The 24888-nt window shown below is 40.2% G+C and overlaps 1 protein-coding gene across 1 annotated transcript; it reads left to right on the forward strand.

Moving 5' to 3' along the window:
* The first annotated feature begins 12542 nt into the window (after positions 1-12542).
* Positions 12543-24741, forward strand: slc13a5a (solute carrier family 13 member 5a). Its single transcript, XM_053649114.1, has 12 exons — positions 12543-12895; positions 14283-14411; positions 14534-14670; positions 14985-15175; positions 15267-15447; positions 15533-15655; positions 15840-16052; positions 17125-17231; positions 18191-18312; positions 19494-19655; positions 22377-22514; positions 22664-24741. Exons 1-12 carry the CDS (start codon positions 12791-12793, stop codon positions 22787-22789), a joined length of 1734 nt encoding a protein of 577 aa, XP_053505089.1. The 5' UTR covers positions 12543-12790; the 3' UTR covers positions 22790-24741.
* Positions 24742-24888: the final 147 nt, after the last annotated feature.

The raw sequence follows: 24888 nt of genomic DNA on the forward strand, positions 1-24888 counted from the left end.
ATACACAAACTACGAAATGTCGATATCAGTCATACATCAGCTTAATAGAACTACACGGCCACTTAGTTGAGTATGTGCGTACCAAACACGTAAAAACAATGAAGTAAGGATTTATTGTATCTTCATATCACACAATAGTTGTAAGGTAGTTAGAAACCTACAGTTTACTTATCTTGTGTGCTCTGGACTGTTGCCTTTTCCACCCACACAGGACCTTGAAGCCTCCAACCCCCATACTGTTGCACTTCAGGGTAGGGGTTCCACTGTTCGGAGAGTCATTTTGGGTGATCGGCACGTATAACCTGCGGAAAATGGGTAATACTTAAAAAAAAAAAAAAAAAAAATACAAACTGGGATCTTTAAAAGGTCATGAATGTTTTGGAATAATTAAATGAGTTTAACTGATTCAAACCAAATAAATAAGATAAACAAACATAAGAAGATTAGATGATTATGGAGCCAGATTGAGAATGCCGATTACAGAATCGACTAAATTATTGCTCATGTAAGAAACAGGTAGCTTAGTAGCTCGCTGTAGGTGGTTAGGGAAATCCGATCACTTTTGAAATTTCCCCTAACCACCTACATTGGTGTCCATGAGTAGACAGTTGCTGGGAAGCGATAGCTCAGTGGTTAAGACAGTGATCTACTGATCAGAAGGTCGTGACTACGACACAATTCCCTCTTAACCTGATTATATAACCAGTGAGCAAAGTCATCAGACTATCCAGAAACCATTAGCTGGTTGTCATCAAGATGCTCATGGAGTAGTGGCTTCTCTTTACCATGCTCACAGACCACAGAAACCTAAAATCAAGCTTGGTCACCAACATCTAATGGGACATTGACCAGGTAATTTGCAACTACAGCAGTTTGTGATGCTGGACCATTCGATAAGCCACCCGAGAATGTACAGTGGTGCTTGCAAGTCTGTGAAGTTTCTATATATCTGCATAAATATGACCTAAAACACCATCGGATTTATAGGACATCAGAAGCCCTAAAAGTAGACAACGAGAACCCAATTAAACAAATGAGACAATAATATTACACGTGGTCATTTATTTAGAGAGGAAAATGATCCAATGTTACATATCTGTGAGTGGCAAAAGTATGTGAACCTTTGCTTTGAGTATCTGGTGTGAGCAATAACTGCAGATAAACATTTCCAGGAATTGTTGGTTGATCAGTCCTGCACATCGACTTGGAGGAGTTTTATCCCGTTCCTCAGTACAGAACAGCTACAACTCTGGGATGTTGGTGGGTTTCCTCACATGAACTGCTTGCTTCAGGTTCTTCCACAACATTTCTACTGGATTAAGGTCAGGACTTTGACTCGGCCATTTCAAAACATTAACTTTATTCTTCTTTAACCGTTCTTTAGTAGAACGACTCGTGTGTTTAGGATCGTTGTCTTGTTCCATGACCCACTTTCTCTTCAGATTCAGTTCATGGACAGATGTCCTGTCATTTTCCTTTAGAATTCGCTGGTATAATTCTTAATTCTTTGTTCCATGAATAATGACAAGTCGTCCTGGTCCAGATGCAGCAGAACAGTCCCAAACCATGATACTACCGCCACCATGTTTCATAGATGGGATAAGGTTCTTATGCCGGAATGCAGTGTTTTCCTTTCTCCAAACACAACAGTTCTTATTTAAACCAAAATTCTATTTTGGTCTCATCTCTCCACAAAACATTTTCCCAATAGCCTTCTGGTTTGCCCATGTGATCTTTAGCGAACTGCAGACGGGCAGCAGTGTTCTTTTTGGAGAGCAGTTGCTTTCTCCTTGCAACCCTGCCATGCACACCATTGTTATTCAGTGTTCTCCTGATGGTGGACTCATGAACATTAACATTAGCCAATGTGAGCGAGACCTTTAGTTGCTTAGACGTTACCCTGAGTTCAGAAATAACTGCTAATCCTAGAGGTTCACATACTTTTTCCACTGAAAAATGTAATATTGGATCATTTTCCAAATAAATAAATTACAATAAATATTTATTTTGTCTCATTTGTTTCATTGGGTTCTCTTTGTCTACTTTTAGGACTTGTGTGACAATCTAATGATTGTTTAGGTCATATTTATGCAGATATTATAGAAAGTTGCCGCCCCCATCTCTGCAATAGGAGCGTCTACAAAAGAGACTTCTGTGTTACAGCGATCAATGTGGACAATGTAAACGAATTAAGGCATTCTTGAAGTGCGCATTCTTAAACATACAAATTCCAAATCGATGTATAATAACGGCTTATTTTTTCAATTTTGACAAACAATCTAAAAACGGCTGCATCAACCTAAAAAAGGAATCACGGTGAACCACAGACTACACAAATGTCTTTCCATGGCATAAAGTTGGGCTTTAAAATCCATTTGAATCAAAGCAAGATGAGAGGAGAATGTGTGTGAAATATGTGCGGGAAAAAGTGTTTCAGTATGTGGGGAATGGGAGTTATCAGAAAGCAGGTGTAATACACACTCCATCATCATTAGGTCATCATCAGTACAGGTGTTAGAGTGCTTTGGCGACATCTAGTGGCTATACGATCTTTATTACGCGTGCGCAATGTAAATTAGTAATAAAGGAGCAGTGTGATACCACACGTTAGGAAACTTTAGTACGTTTATAATATATAACTGGGGCACACGGTGGATTAGTGGTTAGCACATTTGCCTCACACCTCCAGGGTTGTGGGTTCGATTCCCGTCGCTGCCCTGTGTATGTGTGCGGAGTTTGCACGTTCTCCCCGTGCTGCTGGGGTTTCCTCCGGGTACTTCGGTTTCCTCCGCCAGTCCAAAGACATGCATGGTAGGCTTATCGGCATGTCCAAAGTGTCCGTAGTGTATGAATGAGTGCGTGAATGTGAATGTGTACGTGATTGTGCCCTGCGATGGATTGGCACCCCGTCCAGGGTGTACCCCGCCTTGTGCCCCATGCTCCCTGGGATAGGCTCCAGGTTCCCCGTGACCCTGTAGGATAAGCGCTATAGATGGATGGGTGGATGGATAACATACGAATTCGACCTATGCAAAATGTATAAACTTTATTTTTTGCAGTAGTTCAGTCAAATTGTCCTGTATATAGAGACACCATCCCAAATGTTTCTGCACATATATCTGTATCTATATATAGATACAGTATAAAAATAGATGCACTGTTTTATTAAGATATATAAATATGTGTTTTATGGGAAACCTTTGTAAGGTAGGAAACATTGTCAGAAACACCGGCCCTGGGACTTTGACTCATCAGCTGTTTTATATACGCAAGTATGAATACAAACACATGGTGGCGGTAAAAAGACATTCGCATCTTTGTACTTTCTTACTCAGGCAAAAGTACTTTTTTTTTCTTGAATTAATCCAGGAAGTGAAAGTTCAATCTTATTTGTCAAACATTTATAGAACCACACAATATTAGAATAAATGAAAGATGAACTGGACTCCAAAAGACTGCAATAATAATAAAAAAAATTATAATAATAGCTGGCAAAATTGGCTCACAATTGGCTCACAATAATTCTCACTTCTAAAGTGAGAATTATTCCATAATGTTATGTTATCTGGTATTAAGCAACAAAAGATGTGTGTCAGCTTATAGAAGCTGTTCAAAAGAGCTGAGGTGGTCTCAGAACATCTGGCCCGACTCCAACAGAGCAAAGGTTTGCTGCACTTTGCAGGCAGAAAACCTCTATATAAGTTCCAATGAGCCAGCTAGTCACCCCATTGCTGTCTAATACCCACACCGCTAGACTGTAGGGTGAGAGAATCATGTGTCCTCAGGCCAACTGGGAACGATGTACAGCAGCCCAGGCTGAGGATTACAAATAGCTTCATACACCTGTTATTCGTAGTAGATAATAGCAAATCTCCGGCCTCCTAAAGCAGCACACGTGCCAATTATTGTCCTTCCTGGAATAATCTGCCTGATGATAGAATATTGTTATCTGGGACAACAAGCCTTGCAGAATTAATTTGCTGCAACCAGTATGGTGGTGTTATCTTCAGAGGGATCTTCAGACTCTCTCCAACTGTCAATCTCAGTGACATTAGCAAACTGGAGGCATCTCTGAGCTCATGTATGTGGAAGAAGAGAGGTCGCACGAGCAGCAAGTGGATGGTCGAGTTGGCTGGCTTCATGTGTCTCAGAGTATAGGAGAAACTGTAGGATGGAGCTTCCAGGATGTAGCTGACAAGGTGTCTTGGCCTGGGGACAAAACGTGACAAACTTTCAGTGAGTAACATGAACAGGACTCATCAGAAGCCCGGAAATGACTGTAGTTATGTTTGGTAAAAGTTTTCAACTTTTTTAGAGCTTGGCTTAGGTTCATTGCCTCACTTAAGCAAAAACAAACAAACAAACAAACAAACAAAAAACCTGTGTGTGCATTGCTGCAGAAATATCACAAGCTCGCACATCACTAAACAGCAAATAGTTTTATAGTATAATTTATTACTCAGTACACCCTGTACATGATTGCTGGGCTGTTTGTTAGGCAGTGCAAATAAAGAATCAAAATAAACTGCATCTTGCACACAGTCTTTACTACAATACATACTGGACCTACTGGCGTACGAGTAATTGTACAGTTCGAAGCTGGCATTGATGAATACTGATGTGAAATCTCACTGTGTTCATTTTATGGGCAAATCCAATCACAAGGTAAGTTTGATAAGGGTCATCAATTCATTATATCATTGTTTTGGGATTAAAAATCGTTGCGTCATGGCCCCCCAGGAACAATTCCACCTTTGGCCACTAGAGGGCACCATGACTGCCTTTGCTGAAGGTCTTCCTCTGTTATCTCCTTCCATTCAGTGTCTCATCAAAGCCATGTGTATCTCATTTCCCCTGATTAATTAGTGCTCTATTTAATGTATTTATTGCCTGTTTTTCCTCCTTAGTTGCTGGAGCATTAATGCTAGTCAGGTCATGTTTGTTATTGGTTTTATGCACCGTCTTTTGATTATTTTGGTTCCTAGTGTGTCTTCCTCGTGGTTGTTTCCTGAGTCTGTTCCCTGTGTCTGTATACAGTAATAAAGGAAGTTTGCATCCGCCTCCATGGACTCACATCATGACAGGTTAACCATTAAACAACCAGCCAGAGGTTTCTGAGTAACCGCAGTCCCAGTTCTGAAGTCTTGAATATAGTGAATATAATTGATGTGAGAGATGTTTCTCCTAAAGAAAGAAAGAAAGAAAGATTTTAAGGCAAAAACATATACTACGGGAGGTATGGTGGTGCAGTGGGTAGCGTTGTGGCCTCACAGCCCCAAAAGCTCAGGTTACTGCTGGGTTCCGTGCTTTCTGGGGTCTCCATTTTCATCCTTCGGTCCAATTAAACATGATGGTAGGCAGATTGGTTATGCTAAATTACCCCTAGTTGTGAATGAGTGTGTGCATGTTGCCCTACAATGGATCGTTATCCCATCTGGGGTAAATTCTTCTACTTTTTGCCCAGTGTTGGGCGGGATTGACTCTGGATCCACCGCAACCCTGACAGAGAATTAGCAGTTACTGAAGATGAATGAATGAATGAATGAATGAATGAATGTGAATTATTCAGAGTTTGGCATGATGGTTAAAATCTCCAGCAATGTTACTTGCATTGGTTGTACTGTATATAATGGGAATAAAACCCATGTCTGGTAGATGAGCTTTTCAAGAGCGTCTAAAAGGTGTAACCATTGGGAATCACTGAGAGCAAAATACAATCTGATGTTCACCAAACAGTTTAGATAATATACATGGAACCATTTTAAACATAAACACAATGCAATGAATCAACAACAACAACAACAACAACAACAACAACAAAAGCATTCACTGTGCAAACTTAAACCTTGACTTAGACCAAACCTTGACTTATCAGAGTTGCACACAAGTATGTGATGATTAACGAAACCTCATCCTTGCTCTCTTACAGAGCCCCATTGTCAGGCTCTCGCATGCCTGCTAGCTCACACTGTGTAGGGTTTCAGCAAGACCAACAGTTGTTCCTCTATGTTTCTTACCCCTTCATCAGTCTTCACTTCACATAGACAAGACTTTCCCATACTTTATCTTTCCATTCTCTCTCTCTCTCTCTCTCTCTCTCTCTCTCAGTTCCTTACCTCTGTAATATGTTACCTCTGTTTATCTAGCCACAGGATATTTCACTGTTCCTTGAATTCACTGTTTCTTAGGTCAGCATCTCAGACTAGCCTCTGAATCAGCTGACATCTCAGGGCTGTTTAAAACGAGCCAGTTATATACGTGCCCTAAATCCAAACTCTCCTACTATACAATTATACAGATTGACGTGATGCAAGATGAAAAAAAAAACTAAAAATAAATCAACCTGGTAGCGAATTCACTTGCCAGTACCACTTACCAATCAGTGAACACAAATCTATAGGTAGTGACGTGAATATATTTACTGTACGAGTTCTTTTTTTTAAACATTAAATTGTATTTTCGATTTAGTTTTATGAAAGTGGATTGAAAACAAAGCCCAGAAATAGGTTCAGATCATTCTTCTGAACATAAAGAAACATCAAATCAGAGCACAGGCTGAAAATCGATGCTTTCTCAGAGTCTCGGTGCATGCATTTGCACACGGTTAAGTTACATTAAATACATAAGCATGATTGGTTGAACCGACTATGGGTAAATATTGGTTCAACTCCACCTCGGTATATTTACCCAGTTCCATATCTTCACAACATCTGGAACTAATAATCCAGAGTAATAATAATAATAATAATAATCCATAATAGTCCATAATAATATACTGTATATTACTGAAGTGTTCAGGTTTTGTAGCTTTGAACGTTTAATTAGTTGCTCGTTTCTGGTGACCGGAAAAAAGATTAAAGAGAAGAAGAGACAGATATTTAAGGTTTTAGGAAAACAATCAACAATGTTGTGGTGTGACACACAAGCTCGATCCGATCATTTTCCGAAAACAGCACGACCCAAGGCGTTTTATTCCTCGTATACTGCAGCAGTTTGCTAACACTAGCAATCCTTTCTTTATTAAAGAATGGCACATTGTATGTTTTCGTAATTTTTAGTAACATGATCAGTCTGTCTTTGTTTATATCGCTCTCTCGAGAAGTGCGTAATCTAATTATTAGGTTTTAATAATTACCTAAGTAAATGGAAGCACCATTTCAAGCACAAAAAATCCATCAATGCACCATTTAAGTCGCTGTGGGGTGTTTCATGCGTCTATTCATACAACCATTAGGCATGGGAATAATTTTATAAAATGTGTATATCCTCCTGAGCACCAAGGTAATGCTTTGTAATTTAGATTTGTACAAAGAATTTTTTCAAAAAACTTACCATTTACTCTTTTTAAAAATGGTTTTTAGTATGTCCGACTTAACCTTCTTTCATTCTGCATGGGTTTTACTTTTGTTTTTGTAATTTAAAAAAAATTTACATTTTACTTGCAACCATTTTAACATGCTACTGGTTAGAGACATTCTTTATTGTCACCTTGTATCTGTCCCTGTAAGTAAAACACACTATATGTGGTCACTCTGTAACTAAGAACAACATGTGGTCATTAACTAAGAAAATCCTAGCAGATCATTTCTGATTTGACTCGGCAGCGTGGAAAATAAAATACCCCACCAGTCAAAACTGGTTCTTTATTTTTTATTTTTATTTTTCCACATTTCCACAAAACTCTGGAGTAACACAAATGGAACTATGGGAATTATGTTGTGATTCAAAAATCCAAAATAAATCAAAATAATTGAGTATTTTCGCATCTTCAAAGTAGACGCCCTTTTCTCCTAGAATTTCCAGAAATGACGATTTCTTGAGGAATTTCCCCGAGGTGCTTTTTAAACAGTATTAAAGGAGTTCACACCGACGCCGGACTCTTCTCTCCTGCTTTTCAGAATATTTCACTCGAGTTGTCCGTTTAAAAATATATATATTTTTGTAAATAAAACGTTAGTTTTCTAATGAAAGAAACGAACACGTCGGCACGGTTATATTTTTGTTTACGACACCGGTTTCAAGCGTCTAATCACACACCTTCAGATCAGAAGCTTTTTAAAGATCACGAGAAACGTTTCAGTCGAGCGTCCACAAACTTTTGACCGACAGTGTACATTAAGATCAATTTGGTGTCCACTATAAAGGACATTTATAAATGGGTTATTATTTAAATAATAATTAAAGCTCAAAAGAACTCACTATTCAATTCCTGACATGGTAATCACAATAAATGCACAAATTTAATCAGATCACGATTTAAAAACTGAAAAAGGAAGACACTAAAACTTAAAAACCCCAAGAACAAAGCCTCTGTAAACACTGTGACCAACAGGAAGCAGAAACAGAGATGCATTTCACTCTGATCTGTCCGAACCATAACCACGTTAGACAGAAATATGACCACAAATTCACAGCCATCATCCCAAACTTCTCTCTGAGCACCGAGCACACGCTGACCTGTGGTTTATGGGAACATGAAGGAAGTGAGAACAGGGACTTCTGGGTACTCAGATAAGAAGATGTACATGATATCAGAGAGAGAGAGAGAGAGAGAGAGAGAGAGAGAGAGAGAGAGGGAGAACAGACAGAGAGCACACCTAAGTGATGTGGAACTTATCAGAAGTTGAACTTGAGAGAGAGAGAGAGAGAGAGAGAGAGAGAGAGAGAGAGAGAGAGAGATTGTGTGTAGGTGTGTATGTATGAGAAAGAGAGAGAGAGATTGTGTGTGTGTGTGTGTGTGTGTGTGAGAGAGAGAGACATCAGAAATCAAATGCCTGCTCTAGGCAGATGACCTGGTCCTGCTGTCTCCCACTGAACAGGGCCTTCAGCAGAACCTGGACCTGCTGGAGCAGTCCTGCCAGACCTTGGCCCTCTTTCAGAAAAGATCCAGATCCCAGGCAACACAACACACATTCACCTTAGGAAATAACCACATAACTCACACATCGCACTCTAACTTTCCAGGACTAAACATCAGTTCCACGGGCAACTTCGACTCTGCAGTGAATGAACTGAGAGATAAAGCCCGGAGGTTGGTTTATGCCATCAAAAGACAATATCCTTTAGAGATTCCTGTTAGAATCTGGCTGAAAATATTAAAATCCGTACCTGAGCCGATTGCCCTCTATGACAGTGAGCTGTGGGCTCCACCGACAAATCAAGAATTCACCAAATGGGAAAAACATCCAGTTGAAACCCTGCATGCAGAATTCTGTACAAATACAGCGGCGCACAACAAACAACGCATGCAGGACAGAACTCATCAAATATCCGCTCATCGTAAAAATACAGAAACGGGCAATCAAATTCTGGAAACACCTAAAACTCAGTGACCCCCCGATCGTGTCCTTCCAAAGGCCTGCAATACCAAGAGCTGATCAAAGCAAACACCCCTTCTCTCAGCAGGTCCGAAACCTAGCCCTGAAAGATCACCAACACCTCCAACCCCCACCACACTGACACTCCAGCCCACAACAACAGAGTCAAACACATCAGATTAGACCACATTACAATACAAATGAAACACCTACTGGGAAACCCAAACACAACTGAGACGGAGCTGCGCCCCAAATTAAACACACACACACACACACACACACCAAACATTTAACAATCTATCAAACAGTAAAATAAAACTCCCCCCCCCCACTAGGAAAAGATAAAGTCTGCTGTATATCAGCAGCACAATATGTCTCGGCTTGCCACAATATTAGGGACGGTGAGTGATCTGCCTCGCCCTTGTGTCTCTTGTAATTGTTAAGATCGCTCTTCTTTATTATTATTGTTTTAAATGGGTCTTACCTTTATTAGTAAATTCGCTTTTATTTTGTAAACGTACACATTTATCCTTCTTTTTTTTCCTGTTTATTCTGTATACAATGCCTTTACATTGCACACTCAACCTCAACAAAAAAAAGAGTACAATTACTTAGGACTGAAAATGAGCTCTACTGGAAATTTCACCATTCTACACGTTTCTACACAATTAAAAATTTATTTATTTATTTATCCCCCCCCCCCCCCCCCCCAAAATTCCAATTCGAATCTGGCTCAAATTATACGACTCCAGTAATTGAACCGATTCTGCTGTATGATAGTGAGGTCTGGGGGCCAGTCACAATCCAAAACTTTACACAATGGGACAAACACCCAGCTGTAATCATGCACACACAATTCCAGAAATCCATTCTACCGTGTTCATTGAAACACCACAAACAACGGCTGCAGACACGAATTAATAATAATGATAATAATAATGAGTCTTTATTTATCACGTACACATTACGGCACAGTGAAATTCTTTTCTTTGCATACCCCATCATTTAGGAAGTTGGGGTCAGAGCGCAGGGTCAGTCATGATACAGCGCCCCCTGGAGCAGAGAGGGTTAAGGGCCTTGCTCAAGGGCCCAACAGTGGCAGCTCAGCAGTGCTGGGGCTGGGGCTCGAACCCCCGACCTTCTGATCAGTAACCCAGAATCTTAACCGCCGAACCACTACTGCCCCAAATTACGCTGATTCCCTCTACAGCTCAACATTCAGAAACGATCCATCAAATATTGGCTCCACCTTAAACACAGTGACCCCCAGACCTACCACTACAAAGCGCTGCGATGCCAAGAGCTGAGCCGAGATAAGAGTCTCCTCACCCGACCTGGTCCTGAACCTCAGCTCACTAACACGCGCTAACACGCTTCTACATCAGGAGAAGCCAGACACGAGAAGAATCAGACCTGAAAAAATGCCAACACTACAGAAACAAAACTACATCGCCTACTGGAACACGCAAACACAAGCACAAATTAAAATGCAGTGCTATCTGGCCCTAAACCGACAGTACACCGTATCTGACTACCTGAACACGCTGACAAAGTACACACTCAGCGCACACACTGACCATCGAGACGGAAACACACATTTATCACCGATGTTCGGATTAATGACTGAAACAAATAAATGTATTAACAGCCACAGCCCCATGTAGTGTTCTCTATTCCACAATGTCGAAGCAACCAAATCTGTGATTATTAAAACTCTCCCTCTAAACGACAGTTGTGAGTGAATCCATCTCCATTTAAAAACAAAAAAATCCCTTCTATTTTTTCAGTCACCCTTTCCAAGTTCTTTTGTTGGGTATTTGAATCCTCAAGATATACTCCTAGATATTTAAAACCTTCCCTCTTCCAAATCATCCCACTAGGTCATTTTGGTAGCCCTTCCACCCATTTCCCCAACAGCCAGTGCTTCACTCTTCTCCCAGTTAACTTTTGCAGCTGAAATTATTCCAAAATCATTGACAACAGAAACCAGCTGGTTAATGCCTTGTTGCCTATTTACCATGAGAGAGAGAGAGAGAGAGAGAGAGAGAGAGAGAGACTGAATGAATGTGGATTAGAGAGAGAGAGAGAGAGAGAGAGAGAGAGAGAGAGAGAGAGACTGAATGAATGTGCATTAGAGAGAGAGAGAGAGAGAGGCTGAATGAATGTGGATTAGAGAGAGAGAGAGAGAGAGAGAGAGAGAGAGAGACTGAATGAATGTGGATTAGAGAGAGAGAGAGAGAGAGAGAGAGAGAGAGAGAGAGAGACTGAATGAATGTGCATTAGAGAGAGAGAGAGAGAGAGAGACTGAATGAATGTGGATTAGAGAGAGAGAGAGAGAGAGAGAGAGAGAGAGAGACTGAATGAATGTGGATTAGAGAGAGAGAGAGAGAGAGAGAGAGAGAGAGAGAGACTGAATGAATGTGCATTAGAGAGAGAGAGAGAGAGAGAGACTGAATGAACGTGGATTAGAGAGAGAGAGAGAGAGAGAGAGAGAGAGAGAGAGAGAGACTGAATGAATGTGGATTAGAGAGAGAGAGAGAGAGAGAGGGAGAGAGACTGAATGAATGTGCATTAGAGAGAGAGAGAGAGAGAGAGCGCGAGAGAGAGAGACTGAATGAATGTGCATTAGAGAGAGAGAGACTGAATGAATGTGGATTAGAGAGAGAGAAAGAGAAAGAGAGAGAGAGAGAGACTGAATGAACGTGGATTAGAGAGAAAGAGAGAGAGAGAGAGAGAGACTGAATGAATGTGGATTAGAGAGAGAGAGACTGAATGAATGTAGATGATAGACAAATAGAGAAAATGAATGAATGAAGATGATAGAGAGAGAGAGAGAGAGAGAGAGAGAGAGAGAGAGAGAGAGAGAGAATGAATAAATGTGGATGACAGAGAAAGAGAATTAATGAATGTGGATGATAGAGAGAGAAAATGAATGAATGTGAAAGAGAGAAAGAGAAATAAATGAATTAATGTGGATGATAGAGAGAGGGAGAGAGAGAGAGAATAAATGAATGAATGTGGATGATAGAGAGAGAGAGAGAATTAATGTGGATGATAGAGAAAGAGAGTAAATGAATGAATGTGGATGATAGAGAGAGGGAGAGAGAGTGAGAGTGAGAGAGAGAGAGAGAGAGAGAATAAATGAATGAATGTGGATGATAGAGAGAGGGAGAGAGAGTGAGAGAGAGAGAGAGTGAGAGAGAGAGAGAGAGAGAGAGAGAATAAATGAATGAATGTGGATGATAGAGAGAGAGAGAGAGAGAGAGGGAGAGAGAGAGAAAATGAATGAATGTGGATGACAGAGAGAGAGAGAGACAGAGAAGGTGGGGGAGAGATAGAGAGAAAGAAGGTGGGAGAGAGCGCGTGCTCTCATTGGTAAACTCCCCCGGTTTCTCCCTCGCGCACCTTCTCCCTGCTGTGTTTTTGCCTTCAGCAGCGTGACGCGTGACATCACTGAAGAAGAAAGCAGGAGAATGGTTTTGCCGCTGTTTAAGTCGATTTGGGGATCGAGAAATGGACTTATCCTGTTCTGCGCTCCGTTTCTTCTCCTGCCCTTGCCCCTGGTTGTTGGAACACCGGTATGTATCGCATGCGCTAGGGAAAGTTTCCAAAGCTGCAAGGAAAGTTGCAGCGTAAACAGGTGTACTTAGCCCACTCTGTTATTCCAGTTTAAACATTAAATCTATCGAGAACCCTGGGTTTGTTTTGCTCAGTGTTTGTTCAGTGCACTTTTAAGAAAAAAAACAAGGTGCACTGTGAGTACCTTCAGCTTCTCCACGCGCACTGGTCACCTAAACCTGGGAATAGTTCAGATAGTTACACCGGTGATCAGTGAGGAATGAGTGATTAGTGATTAGTGATTAGTGCACGTCCCATGCGCCTTGGCAGGGGGAGAGGAGACGCTTGCTCAAACATTCCACTGCTACTCTAAATGAACACACACACGCACACATGCACGCACACACGCACGCACACAATGCCCCGGCACCCCCTTTGTTGTCTTTACGCTTTGTTGTCATAAAGAAGCGCGGATTCCACGCCATGTCCGTCATTTTTTTTTTTTTTTTTTTTTTTTTTTTGGACAGTGGCACACTCATTGTCGACATTCCTGCTCCACTCACACACTCATACACTCATACACTCACACACACACACACACACACACACACTCACACACTCATACACTCACACACTCACACGCTCACACAGACAACAACCCTCTGGAAAAACAAAAGACAGCTCATTTTAACATTTGCATTAAGTATTTGAATATTATATATATATATATATATATATAAAAAAAGTGCCATTGTGTAGCACATCATGGAATCAACAACCAGAAACTAACCCTAACCTTACTAGGATCTCCTGACTGTAACTAATGGATCATTTATATTAAATTCATTTGTATAATTGGTTCTTTTTTGTTAACTGATTCAATAACATAAAAAAAGAAAAAAGTGCCCCAGGTACATCCCTATATATATATGTAGATAGATAGATAGATATAATACCCCCAGGATAAAGCGGTTGCTGAAGGGATAATACTACTACTACTACTACTACTACTACTACTACTACTACTAATAATAATAATAATGTTATTAATAGTAGTAGTAGTCATGTTGTTAACTTTTTTAAAAACTTTAAATCAGGCCCTGAGTGACAGTGACACTGAAAGGACATGCTACTAAAAAAGTTATACAATATGCTTGTAATATAATCTTAATAATATTATACAAAGCTGTATGTTAAATTGTCTTTTTTTTTCTTTTTCTTTCGTAGTACCGTCGTAACTACCAATAATAGGGCTGTTACTGTATATAGCACTAAAATGAACAGCAAGTAACTTCAGTGTTTGTCAGTATGAACCTCATAACTAGAGAGAGAAATGTTCAGGACAGATTTTGTGTCTTTATCTTTGTACCTATTTATAATACCTTTAATAACGTTTTGACTCTGCAGACAGCTAGATGTGCCTATGTTATTGGGTTGATGGCAGTGTACTGGTGTACCGAGGTGCTGCCTTTGGCCGTTACCGCTCTCTTACCAGTTGTGCTTTTCCCTCTGTTTGGCATCATGGACTCTAAAGACGTACGTTTTGCCACAATTATACACACACTTTCATTTTCCGTGCGAGGAATTGTATGAAAACCTACTTAAGCGTACAAAGCTGTACGGTATGGAAGTTTATTCTGTCTGTTTATGTGCCTTAGGTGTGCATGCAGTACCTGAAGGACACAAACATGCTGTTTTTGGGCGGCCTGATGGTAGCCGTCGCTGTAGAGGATTGGAATTTGCACAAACGCATCGCACTGCGAGTTCTGATCATCGTCGGGGTGCGGCCTGCCCTGTGAGTGCCTGCGACATGTGTGTTATAAAATGTCCTTTATCTAGGGCTTTGAAGCGCACCAAGATGTTTTGACATGTGCATGGCGATAGGGTGTGGTGTAAAGATTAGATTCGAATAGCCAAGTGATCACTTATGGCAAAAAGATCAAAGCAATTACTTATTATGCAACTCTTTTAGACACGTATCTGTGCCAGTATCTTTACTGCCGTTCACGTGTTTATCATCCTGCTGCTGTTTATGCATTGTGATACCTAATGATAAGTTAAATAAGAAGTGTGAAGCGTCAGTGTAATTGATGATACGATTCTGTGCAGGCTGATGTTAGGTTTTATGAGCGTGACGGCATTCCTCTCCATGTGGATCAGTAACACTGCCACTACAGCCATGATGGTGCCCATAGTGCAGGCAGTGCTGGAGCAGCTCCACAGCACAGCGGGAGAAGAGGAAGCTGGAGCTCCTTCCGAACAGGAAGATAAACTGCCTGAGAAACAGGCTGATGGCCAGGGTGAGTGTCCTGAGAAGTCCTACGTCAAATCATATTTTACATAGCCTTCATTGCGTATGAATTTCCAGTGTGCGTTTTTGTTTGTGCGCAGTGCTGGTGAATGGCCTCAGCTTGTCTACAGAGAACCCAGTGGAAGAGTGGAAGGAAACCAAGGAGATGCTGAGGATGTGTAAGGGCATGATGCTGTGCGTGTGTTACGCTGCTAGCATTGGTGGAACTGCCACACTCACAGGCACCGGGCCCAATCTCGTCCTTACAGGACAAATGAGCCAGTAGGTCCCAAACAGTCAAGATTAATAATGTTGACTGATCATGATCTATAGCAACACTGTCTAAAGTCTTGGGTTCTCTCTTCAGGCTCTTCCCAGAGAACCCAGATGTTGTGAACTTTGCCTCCTGGTTTGGGTTTGCCTTCCCTAACATGCTTGTTATGCTCTTGGCAGCCTGGCTGTGGTTGCAGCTTGTGTTCCTGGGCTTCAAGTAAGAGATATAACTTTATTTACTGTCATAAAATGTAATGACAGTTAGCAGTAAAAGAATATTATTAACACTCTGTATTTACTAATGTTTATTATGGCACCATGCTGATATGAAACCTCTCTTTCTGTCTGTCTGTCTCTCTCTCTCTCTCTCTCTCTCTCTCGCTCTCGTTCACTCACTCTAGTCTCAAAAAAACATGGGGCTGTGGCGCAGTGAAAACAGAGAAAGAGATTGCTGCGTATAATGTGATCTGTGAGGAGCATCGTAGCCTTGGACCCATGTCCTTTGGGGAAATAAGCGTTTTAACACTCTTCTGTCTGCTAGTGGTTCTGTGGTTCACACGTGAACCGGGCTTTGTGGACGGCTGGGCAACGCACCTTTTCAACAACGACAAAGAGTACGGATCAATTCTGAACGTGCATGACTATACTTTCTTTTCATAATCTGCATGGTTTTTTTTCCTCAAGTCTCTGTACTATACTACTTCAGACCGTTTTTATGGACGTACCCAGCACGGCTTTCCATAACGGCAGCAGAAAGTCTGTCTGAGGTGTTGCTTTTCGGTCCGTCTCAATACCGTCACTGTTAATGAACCTTACGTGGAAAAGAAAAACACACACCTAGCACTTCAAGGTCAGCATGTAACGAGGCATCCAGGAAAAGGCTGGAAAGTCTGTTCTTATCTTTCATTATCATCATCTAGTCACATAAGATTTATCGGTAAATGTTTTCACGGATGTTTAGACCCATAGGTTAGCAAACAGTGACGCAACTGACACCCAATCTAATGTCATCAGATGCACTTTGGCTTGCAGCGAGCAAAAAAAAGAAAAAAGAAAAAAAGAAAGGGAGAATATCCAACACACTAGTAAACTTGATTACTCACTAAATAAACACAAAGCAAAGTAGAAAACAGGACAGAGTGTCTCGAGCAGGAAAAAAAAAAAAGAAGATAAAAAAAATCTGTTCTTCCGGAAAACACGCTTCTGAGATTGCTAAAATGGATGGGGGGGGGCTTGGGGGATTGATCTTTAGCCTAGTGCACCTAACGTGTATCCTCGTATCAGATGATGTTACGTAGCTCGTAGGTCAAATGTTTGAGGATTTGTGAATGGAGTTTCCAAGAGGATACAATCTGCAAATAGTGATTGTGTACATAGTGGTCTAATGATCAATTATGCAGCTCACATGCTGTTAACAGATTTTCTTGACTCCAGAATCTTATTCAGACAGTCAAAATCCACAACGTTATTATACGATACAGCAGAATTCCATTTGGTTAGATGTGGTATTTTTTTTCTTCAATATTTCAAAATGTACTGGTGTTTCTTAGTATAATGATGATGTTATTATGCTAGACGGCATGTAAAATACACTCTAATCTGCAGGCTCAGGAAAATACTGTACAAAATGACACCTTAGCCGAAATTCTCCTCATGTCTAATCACGGCTAATCTTTCTCTGGACAGGTACGTGACAGATGCCACAGTGTCAATTTTTGTAGCCTCTCTTCTCTTTGTGCTTCCTGCTAAGCCCCCCTGCCTGTGCAGCTGGAGGTCACAGAGCTTCGACACAGGTAAGGGGAAAGCCACAGGAGTGAATGTCAGCTCTCTGAAATCCAGATTCTCCAAGTTTTTTCTCTGCAATGTACCAGAAGTTTCCATATAGTACTTACAGTGTTCTCCACTAATATTGGCACCCTTGGTAAATACAGTATGAGCAAAGAAGGCTGTGAAAAATTATCTTTATTGTTTAAACTTTTGATCTTTTGTTCAGAAAATTCCCAAAAAGTACTCTGCTCTCATGGAGATCAAACAATTGCAAACACTACACAGGTTTATCAAAAAATATTTGTTAAATATAGGCGTACAACAATTTACACCCTTTACCAAGGGTGCTAATATTAGTGGAGGGTGCTGTATTCATTTCATCTTCAGTTAACCATTTATCCTGGTCAGGGTCACAGTGGATCCGGAGCCTGTCCCGGGAGCACTGGGTGCTAGAAGGGAATTCATGCTGGATGGAATGCTAGTACTAACAGGAACGTTAGTTTCAGGAACGCCTTGTGGATCATTCAGTGTAACTGTAAACGATTAAAAAGCGTCATGTCGTTCATAAATACATGAAAAATTTATAATCGTTGGCAAATTGCTGTGGTAATTCACTTCAGGCTGTGCTGTTATGTGCAGATAATCTACTTCTACTAAACATTGGGTCGTATCACACCCAATGAGAAGATGAACAACATGCAGATAAATGTGAGGCATTTGTTTTTATATGTGAAGAACTGAATGGTTCTTAACCAACAAAATCAATACAGGGTTTCTCAGAAGGCAAGCTATTCAGAAAATCATTAGAAGCAACATTATACCTGCATTAACTTATAATCCATTCTAGTTTTAGTCGGACCCAAGCTCCTGGAACTCTGGACTGCACGTTTGAGGGTGCCTGGGGACTGGATCTGGAAGCTCGACTCTGGGATTTATTTATTTATTCATTTATTAAAATGTGAATATTGTCCACATTCTGTTGCAGTGTCCCAGTCCAACAGTGAACCTCGAACGACTTTGCTGACCTGGCCAGTGGTGCAGAAGAAGATGCCGTGGAGCATTGTACTGCTGCTCGGAGGAGGTTTTGCTCTGGCTAAGGGCAGTGAGGTAAAATGCACAGAATTCTACAGAATACATCCTATTACACTGGAAAACAAAGATTTTGCTACTGGGAGTAAAACATGTGCTATATATAAGGCCAGACAGACTGAGGGCATGCCTATAAGAGGAAGCTATAACCTGTTTGATAAGGTTTTCCTGAAGAGTGTGTCTGTTTTTAGGGTGTTCTCACACCTGCCTCATTTGAAGCATTTGTTTCGGAACCTGGTGCGTTTTCTCGCTTGGTTCGGTTCGTTTAGACATACATTGCACTCAGATCCGTCCCGACACAACCATGTCCGATTGCAAACGGACTCTGGAGTGGTGAGAAAGCAATCCGATCCAACTGACCAACGAAACAAACCTGTATAGCAATGCATTATGGGAACTGCGTTGCGTGAAAAAAAAAAGAAGCGTTTGTTGTGCTAATGACTGGCAACATGAATCGCAGTTTAACTTGGACCAAAGACGAGGATAAAACGGCTCATTGAAATGTGTTCTGACGAACATGCTGTATATCTGAACAACTTTCAAAAAATGCCTAAAAACACTGAGGTTTACAAGGTGTTTCGCGAGCGTCTCAAGGCTTTAATCGCTCCATGGAACATATCAATTAGATCAATTATAATAACTACAGCTAAAAAGAAAGCTAAAATAAGCTCGCGGAGCTGCTGTCTGTCCATCTTGAGGGATGACCGCTATGAGCATTACCCCATAACATAAACAGGTGCACTCTGACCAATGAGAGGACAGTTTACTCACATGTGACTTGCATAAACACACTTTGAAAGCGAACCGAGCCAAGGAGAAAAAGCACAGACCTACAGGTCTATTTATGCAGTGGTTGAACGGCAAACGAAAAACAATACCTTTAGCTGTGCCTATGGTTTGGCGTGACCAAAAAACAAAAAAAAAGCGATCACTCATACTGTTATTTCTGCTGCAACCCCAACATGATGTGTGATTACTACATCCATGACCACTCACAAGTGCCTAAAGCACACAATTACATGTAGGACACATGTCTAAGCCCTGTGTGTGTGTGTGTGTGTGTGTGTGTGTGTGTGTGTGTGTGTTACATTATATAAGTGTCAGGAGATCCAGTAGCTACATCTTATCCACAGTATGTGCATTTCCACACATGCTGTACGTCCTGTTTATACTCTGTCTGAATTTCTCCACACATAAAGGATTCAGGTTTATCCGGATGGCTTGGGGAACAGATGACTCCACTCCAGACCATTCCTCCATGGGCTATTGCTATTATCGTGTGCCTGATGATAGCGACCTTCACCGAATGCACCAGCAACGTGGCCACGGCCACCCTGTTTCTGCCGATCCTTGCCTCTATGGTACACGTTTCCTTTCACTCAAACATGCATGCAGTCATCACGGGGTGTTTATCTGTAGGGTGTACAGCACACAGCTGCGTGATCCGAGAAATACTGAATCAAAATCAAAGATTTACATTAAGGGCTTAATCATTTTAATAGAATATCAGCATTTTGTATATTTAGTCATAGACACGTCACGTTAAATGAAATTTCTTTTCTTTTTTTTCCCCCTTCTGGTGTATTTAATACGTTTACTTTTTTTTTTCTCGGGTTTGACCTTGCTATGGGTAAGACTTGCCTTTCGTTTCATTCAAAATGATGGGTTCTGGCTTTTGAGATTTTAAAACATATCTAAATACAAATCTCTAATAAAAAAGTAGACGCTCTCAGAGTGGTCAAACTAGTGAAAAGGGTTTTTTTTAAACTCAGATAGCAGGTTTTCTACAGTGATGTTAAACACTCGATGCCCAGAGTAACTGTTTCGGTAACGTTCAGCTAGTTAGGCTATGCAAACATTAGCTTGCTGGCAATCATTAGCTAGCTAACAGCCAATGTTTAGCTGCTTAATTCTAATTTAGTTATTTCAGTAGAACATAAAGGATGTGTAACCTCATTACAGTTCATATCTTCTGTTTTGACTCCACTTAACCCTTTTCCCTGGGATTCCAAGATACTTCACTTTTGGCCTAATTTGTTTTTAGATTATTATTATTTTTTTTAACCTCTTAAAACCATAAGCCATCATTTCCTAATTATGATTTCCACAGTCCTCTCCTTAAAATGATATAAGAATAGTATTTTAATTGTCTTGATTTCTCTGCTTTTCTGTGTTTGATATATCTTTGTAAAAAAAAAAAAAAAAAGTAAGAATGAAACAAGCGCATTGTTCATTTCCATGTCGACTGCAATACTTTAATAAGTTGTGCACGCATCCATATATAAGTGCAGACAGATTCAGAGTAAGTCATGAAAAGAACCTGCTCACTGCTCCACACTTGTCTCGTTGAGCCTCCACCCCCTCTCATGGTTCTTCACCTTTCCTCCCTGCCATTGTAAAGCTTCTGGCACTCACTGCCATGTCTTGATGAATGTAGAACACTGTGAGAAGAGCTTCTGAATAGGGAGATTTGAGTGGGGCCAGAGCTCATGTAGCTCACAAGGCAGAGCTATGAAGATGTCATTGTCAGGGAGAGAGAGAGAAGGAGAGTCGGTGCATTGATGCTAATGGAAGGTTTACCTCACGCCAACTAGTGGACTCGAATCTGGCATTGGCGTGTGTGTGTGCGGCCCTTGTTTCAGATGCAAAGCCAGAGCTTTCTTTCATGGCACTCTTTTCTTTTGTCTTTATACCTACCCCTTTCTGTGCTTGTATTTCATTGTGCCAACCTGTTTTGAAGGCCTACCATTAGGGACAAACCAAGTGGATTTCAGTAACCAGTCAAGAAATGCTACTAGAGCATTTTGTCAACCTTTGGTGATCAGCCATACCATATTTTAGTTAGTTAAAACAGTCAATAAACCTAGGTGTGAATGTGTTTTTAAATACGAATGACTGTTTTGGAGTGACAAACTATTTTTAAAATGTTGCTGTTGTACAAACATTAGCCAATGTCCCGCTGAGTTCCTTGCCTTTCTAGGTGTTGTGTAATCATTGGGCAGAGTGCTCACTGCCCCTCATTTAGCTCCATAGAGTTATAATTGCACCTGGTGGTCAAAATGGGAACTGCAACAAGCGCTAATAGAGGCACATTGAGAAGAGAATTACGCTGCTCCATACTGACATTTTCAGCAGACTGGACACTTAACGACAGGCTTGTCAGGGTCACGTTTTAATTTCGACATCAACTTGGGCTAGTGTAAAAATGCTGTCTGCCTGCTCTTGTTTTATAGAAAATAAAATGAAATCTAGTACAGAATTCTGCAAACAACGGCAAGTGTAAACCCATACGCCGTGTCTATGAGTTACAGAACCATTTCTATTGTAAGATATATTGCAAGGAGGTGAAAGGAGAACTATGGAGCGGATAATGTCCGTACATCAGACATGCGTGTGCACCACGGTGACCTTGTTTCCCACACAAAGGCTGAGAGAAAGAAGAAAAACTTTTCTCCCTTGTCCAATTCATGAATTTATTTTATTTTTCTTGGACTAGTTTCAGGTCTTTTGTGTGGTTTTTGGGATGTACCACAGAGGCCGGACATTTTCCTGAAACCTGGCAACCCTGGTTAATAATATTAGATCTTCTGTGTATGCCTTGCGCACAGGAGCTACAGCTGTTCTATTGAAAACATTTGAGCAAAAATACATCTAAAACGGCACAAAACTGAGAAGCTACTGATTCTCAATCGCGTCTCAATTACTGGGGGAAAATTTCACTAGATGGAAGCTCAGAGCATCAGTCAAGTGTGGTATAATCTTGATTTAATTTTGTCTGAGGCTATGCTGTTATTAATGTTGTCCTGTCTCACCAAAATCTATAATAAGCTGCTGCTGTTGTTTACAGAAAAAATACTAATCATGGTGCGTTGAACTTAACACAGAGATGTTGTTTACTTATTACAACTGATTCTAAATGATTTCCTCAAATGCACAGATTGGTGAGCAACGTATTAGCTAATTGCATTACTGAAGTTGTAGTGTTTGTTTAACAAAGTGTCTTGAATTAACCAATGAGGATCCGACCACATGTTTCAGACACAGTACTTTGTGCTGACTGATTCTTTTATTTTTTTCTCCAGTCTCAATCAATAGGCATGAACCCGCTGTATGTCATGATTCCCTGCACCCTCAGTGCCTCCTTCGCCTTCATGCTTCCAGTAGCAACTCCTCCGAATGCCATCGTTTTCTCTTTCGGTTATCTGAAAGTGTCAGACATGGTGAGTATCATTCACTGACCAGTCATTTTCCCATGAATATTAGCAGTCTTCCTAAAAATTAAAACCCTTTCCTGACAGGAAGTGTCCTCACTCAGTAAAGTATCTGTACAGTATTTGCATATTTAACTAACAAGAAGTTTCTTCTTCAGGCCAAAACAGGGATCTTCATGAACATCATTGGGATCCTGTGCATCACGCTGGCAATCAACAGTTGGGGAAGAGTCTTGTTCAATTTAGACTCGTTTCCCAGTTGGGCAAACAGCACAGGAGTCTGAAGGAATGGACTCCATCGTGCAGGCTAAACATATCACGTGTAGCATCCTCAGCGTCTTCTGTGATACTTTGTGCTGGAAGATGGGGGTGACGGCAATACCACAGCAGTTACGGGTTCTTCCGATGCCTCAGGCACTTATACTGTGACAGTGTGACACGAAGTTTGTCAAAACTACTGTAATATACAAATCAGTGGATACAGCACACAAACGTGACAGTACATACATGTAGATTTTGTTTATTTTATAAATCTTATGAAGGACAGTGATAGACGCCTATAATCATATTTGTCTAAGATTTCTAAAAGTGATTTTATTTATCTCTATACATGTAAAGGGTATTATATTCATGACTCTTGCTTAATTTAATTTAGTTCATCCAAAATAAATCAGTTTAGTTGGGTCAACAAAATTTAGTTGGTTTCGGTGAAATGAATTTACTCTAGGATGTTTAATTCATTTGATTACATTTGTCAAACAAAATTTTCTTATGTTGGTCCAACTTTAATTTTTTTTTTTATTAGTTGAATGAGGTTTAATTCATTTTCTTATGTTTAAACAAGCAGTTTCATTCATCATTATACGCAATGTATATAATGAACAGATAAGAAAAGACTGGGGTCAGTACTGACATTAGTTTAAATCACTGAGTGCTCACAGCCTAAGCACAGGCGCCGCTCTTCAGCACAACGATAACCACAAAATTCCAAAACCATTACAGAAACTCCTTCAAATGTCCAACATAACTGAACATTACACACTAACACGTCTTTCCCTTTACTGAAAAACACATTAAATATCACTTAATCCCTCAATTTACTCTCCTAATCTAATATATCACGTGGATTGAACAGAATGAAGTTAAATTGTGACAAAATGTTAAAAAATCGTGTTACTTTAGCTCACTCTAATCAATTAAACTGAACAAGAGGCAAAAAAAAAAAAAAAAAATCGGTTTTTGAGTGTACCACCTTTTGAGATCACCTTTAAACTCGTCATTAAACGCTGCACAAAATCGCATCTTAGCAAGTGAATACAGTCAAATTTATCGAGTATTTCCTATTCTAAGATTACATTTAACTCAATATATCATTACTAAACCTATTTCTAGACATCATTTATGAATTTCAAGCTTTACATACATAGACTTGTTCTATTGGCAGATTTTAAGCATTTGCTTCTAGAAAGAAGCAAAATTATCTGCCAGTAGAATAAGAAATGTGTAAAAGCATCTAAAAACAGGTTGATTAAGTTTATATTTGATTAATAATAATAATAATAATAATAATAATAATAATGGGCACGGCGGCTTAGTGGTTAGCACGTTTGCCTCACCTCCAGGGTTGGGGGTTCGATTGCCTCCGGGTATTCCGGTTTCCTCCCCAGTCCAAAGACATCCATTGTAGGCTGATTGGCATTTCCAAATTGTCCATAGTCTGTGAATGGGTGTGTGAATGTGCCCTGAGATGGGTTGACACCCTGTCCCGGGTGTCCCCGCCTCATGCCCAGAGTGCCCTGGGATAGGCTCTAGGCTCCCGACGACCCTGTGTAGGATAAATGGTACAGAAAATGGATGGATAATAATAATAATAATAATAATAATAATAATAATAATAATAATACATAGATAGATAGAGTTGACCATATTCAAGATATTTTCACTTACTAAGACATAATTTTTTGTAGTGAAGCAGTATTTGATCATGTATAGTACATGTGTAGTGATTTTTTTTTTTAAATGATAGTGGTGGCACTTGTGTGGCAGTGAATGAGTTTGTGTGTGTACCACTATGTTCTTGTTTCTTTTTTTGTTCATGCAAGCACTTATAGTGACTCACAGAGCCAGTATAGTCACAAACTGTATATAAAAATGGTTCATACTGTATGACATAGCCTAATCAATTTATAAAGCAGAATGTTTCTATATATTGTATATCCTGTTTTAATAAAAACATCACCATTATATAAATTATAAGCTGCATAGGTGCTAATATAATAGTGAAGTTCCTTTTCAGGTCATTTTATATTAACAATATCCAGCTTCCCTTTACAGGATTTCAGTACTGTCTGTACAGTTTTTGGGAAGATTGATTTGTTGAGAG

The sequence above is a fragment of the Ictalurus furcatus genome, chromosome 18 (assembly GCF_023375685.1).
Source record: "Ictalurus furcatus strain D&B chromosome 18, Billie_1.0, whole genome shotgun sequence".
NCBI lineage: Eukaryota > Metazoa > Chordata > Actinopteri > Siluriformes > Ictaluridae > Ictalurus > Ictalurus furcatus.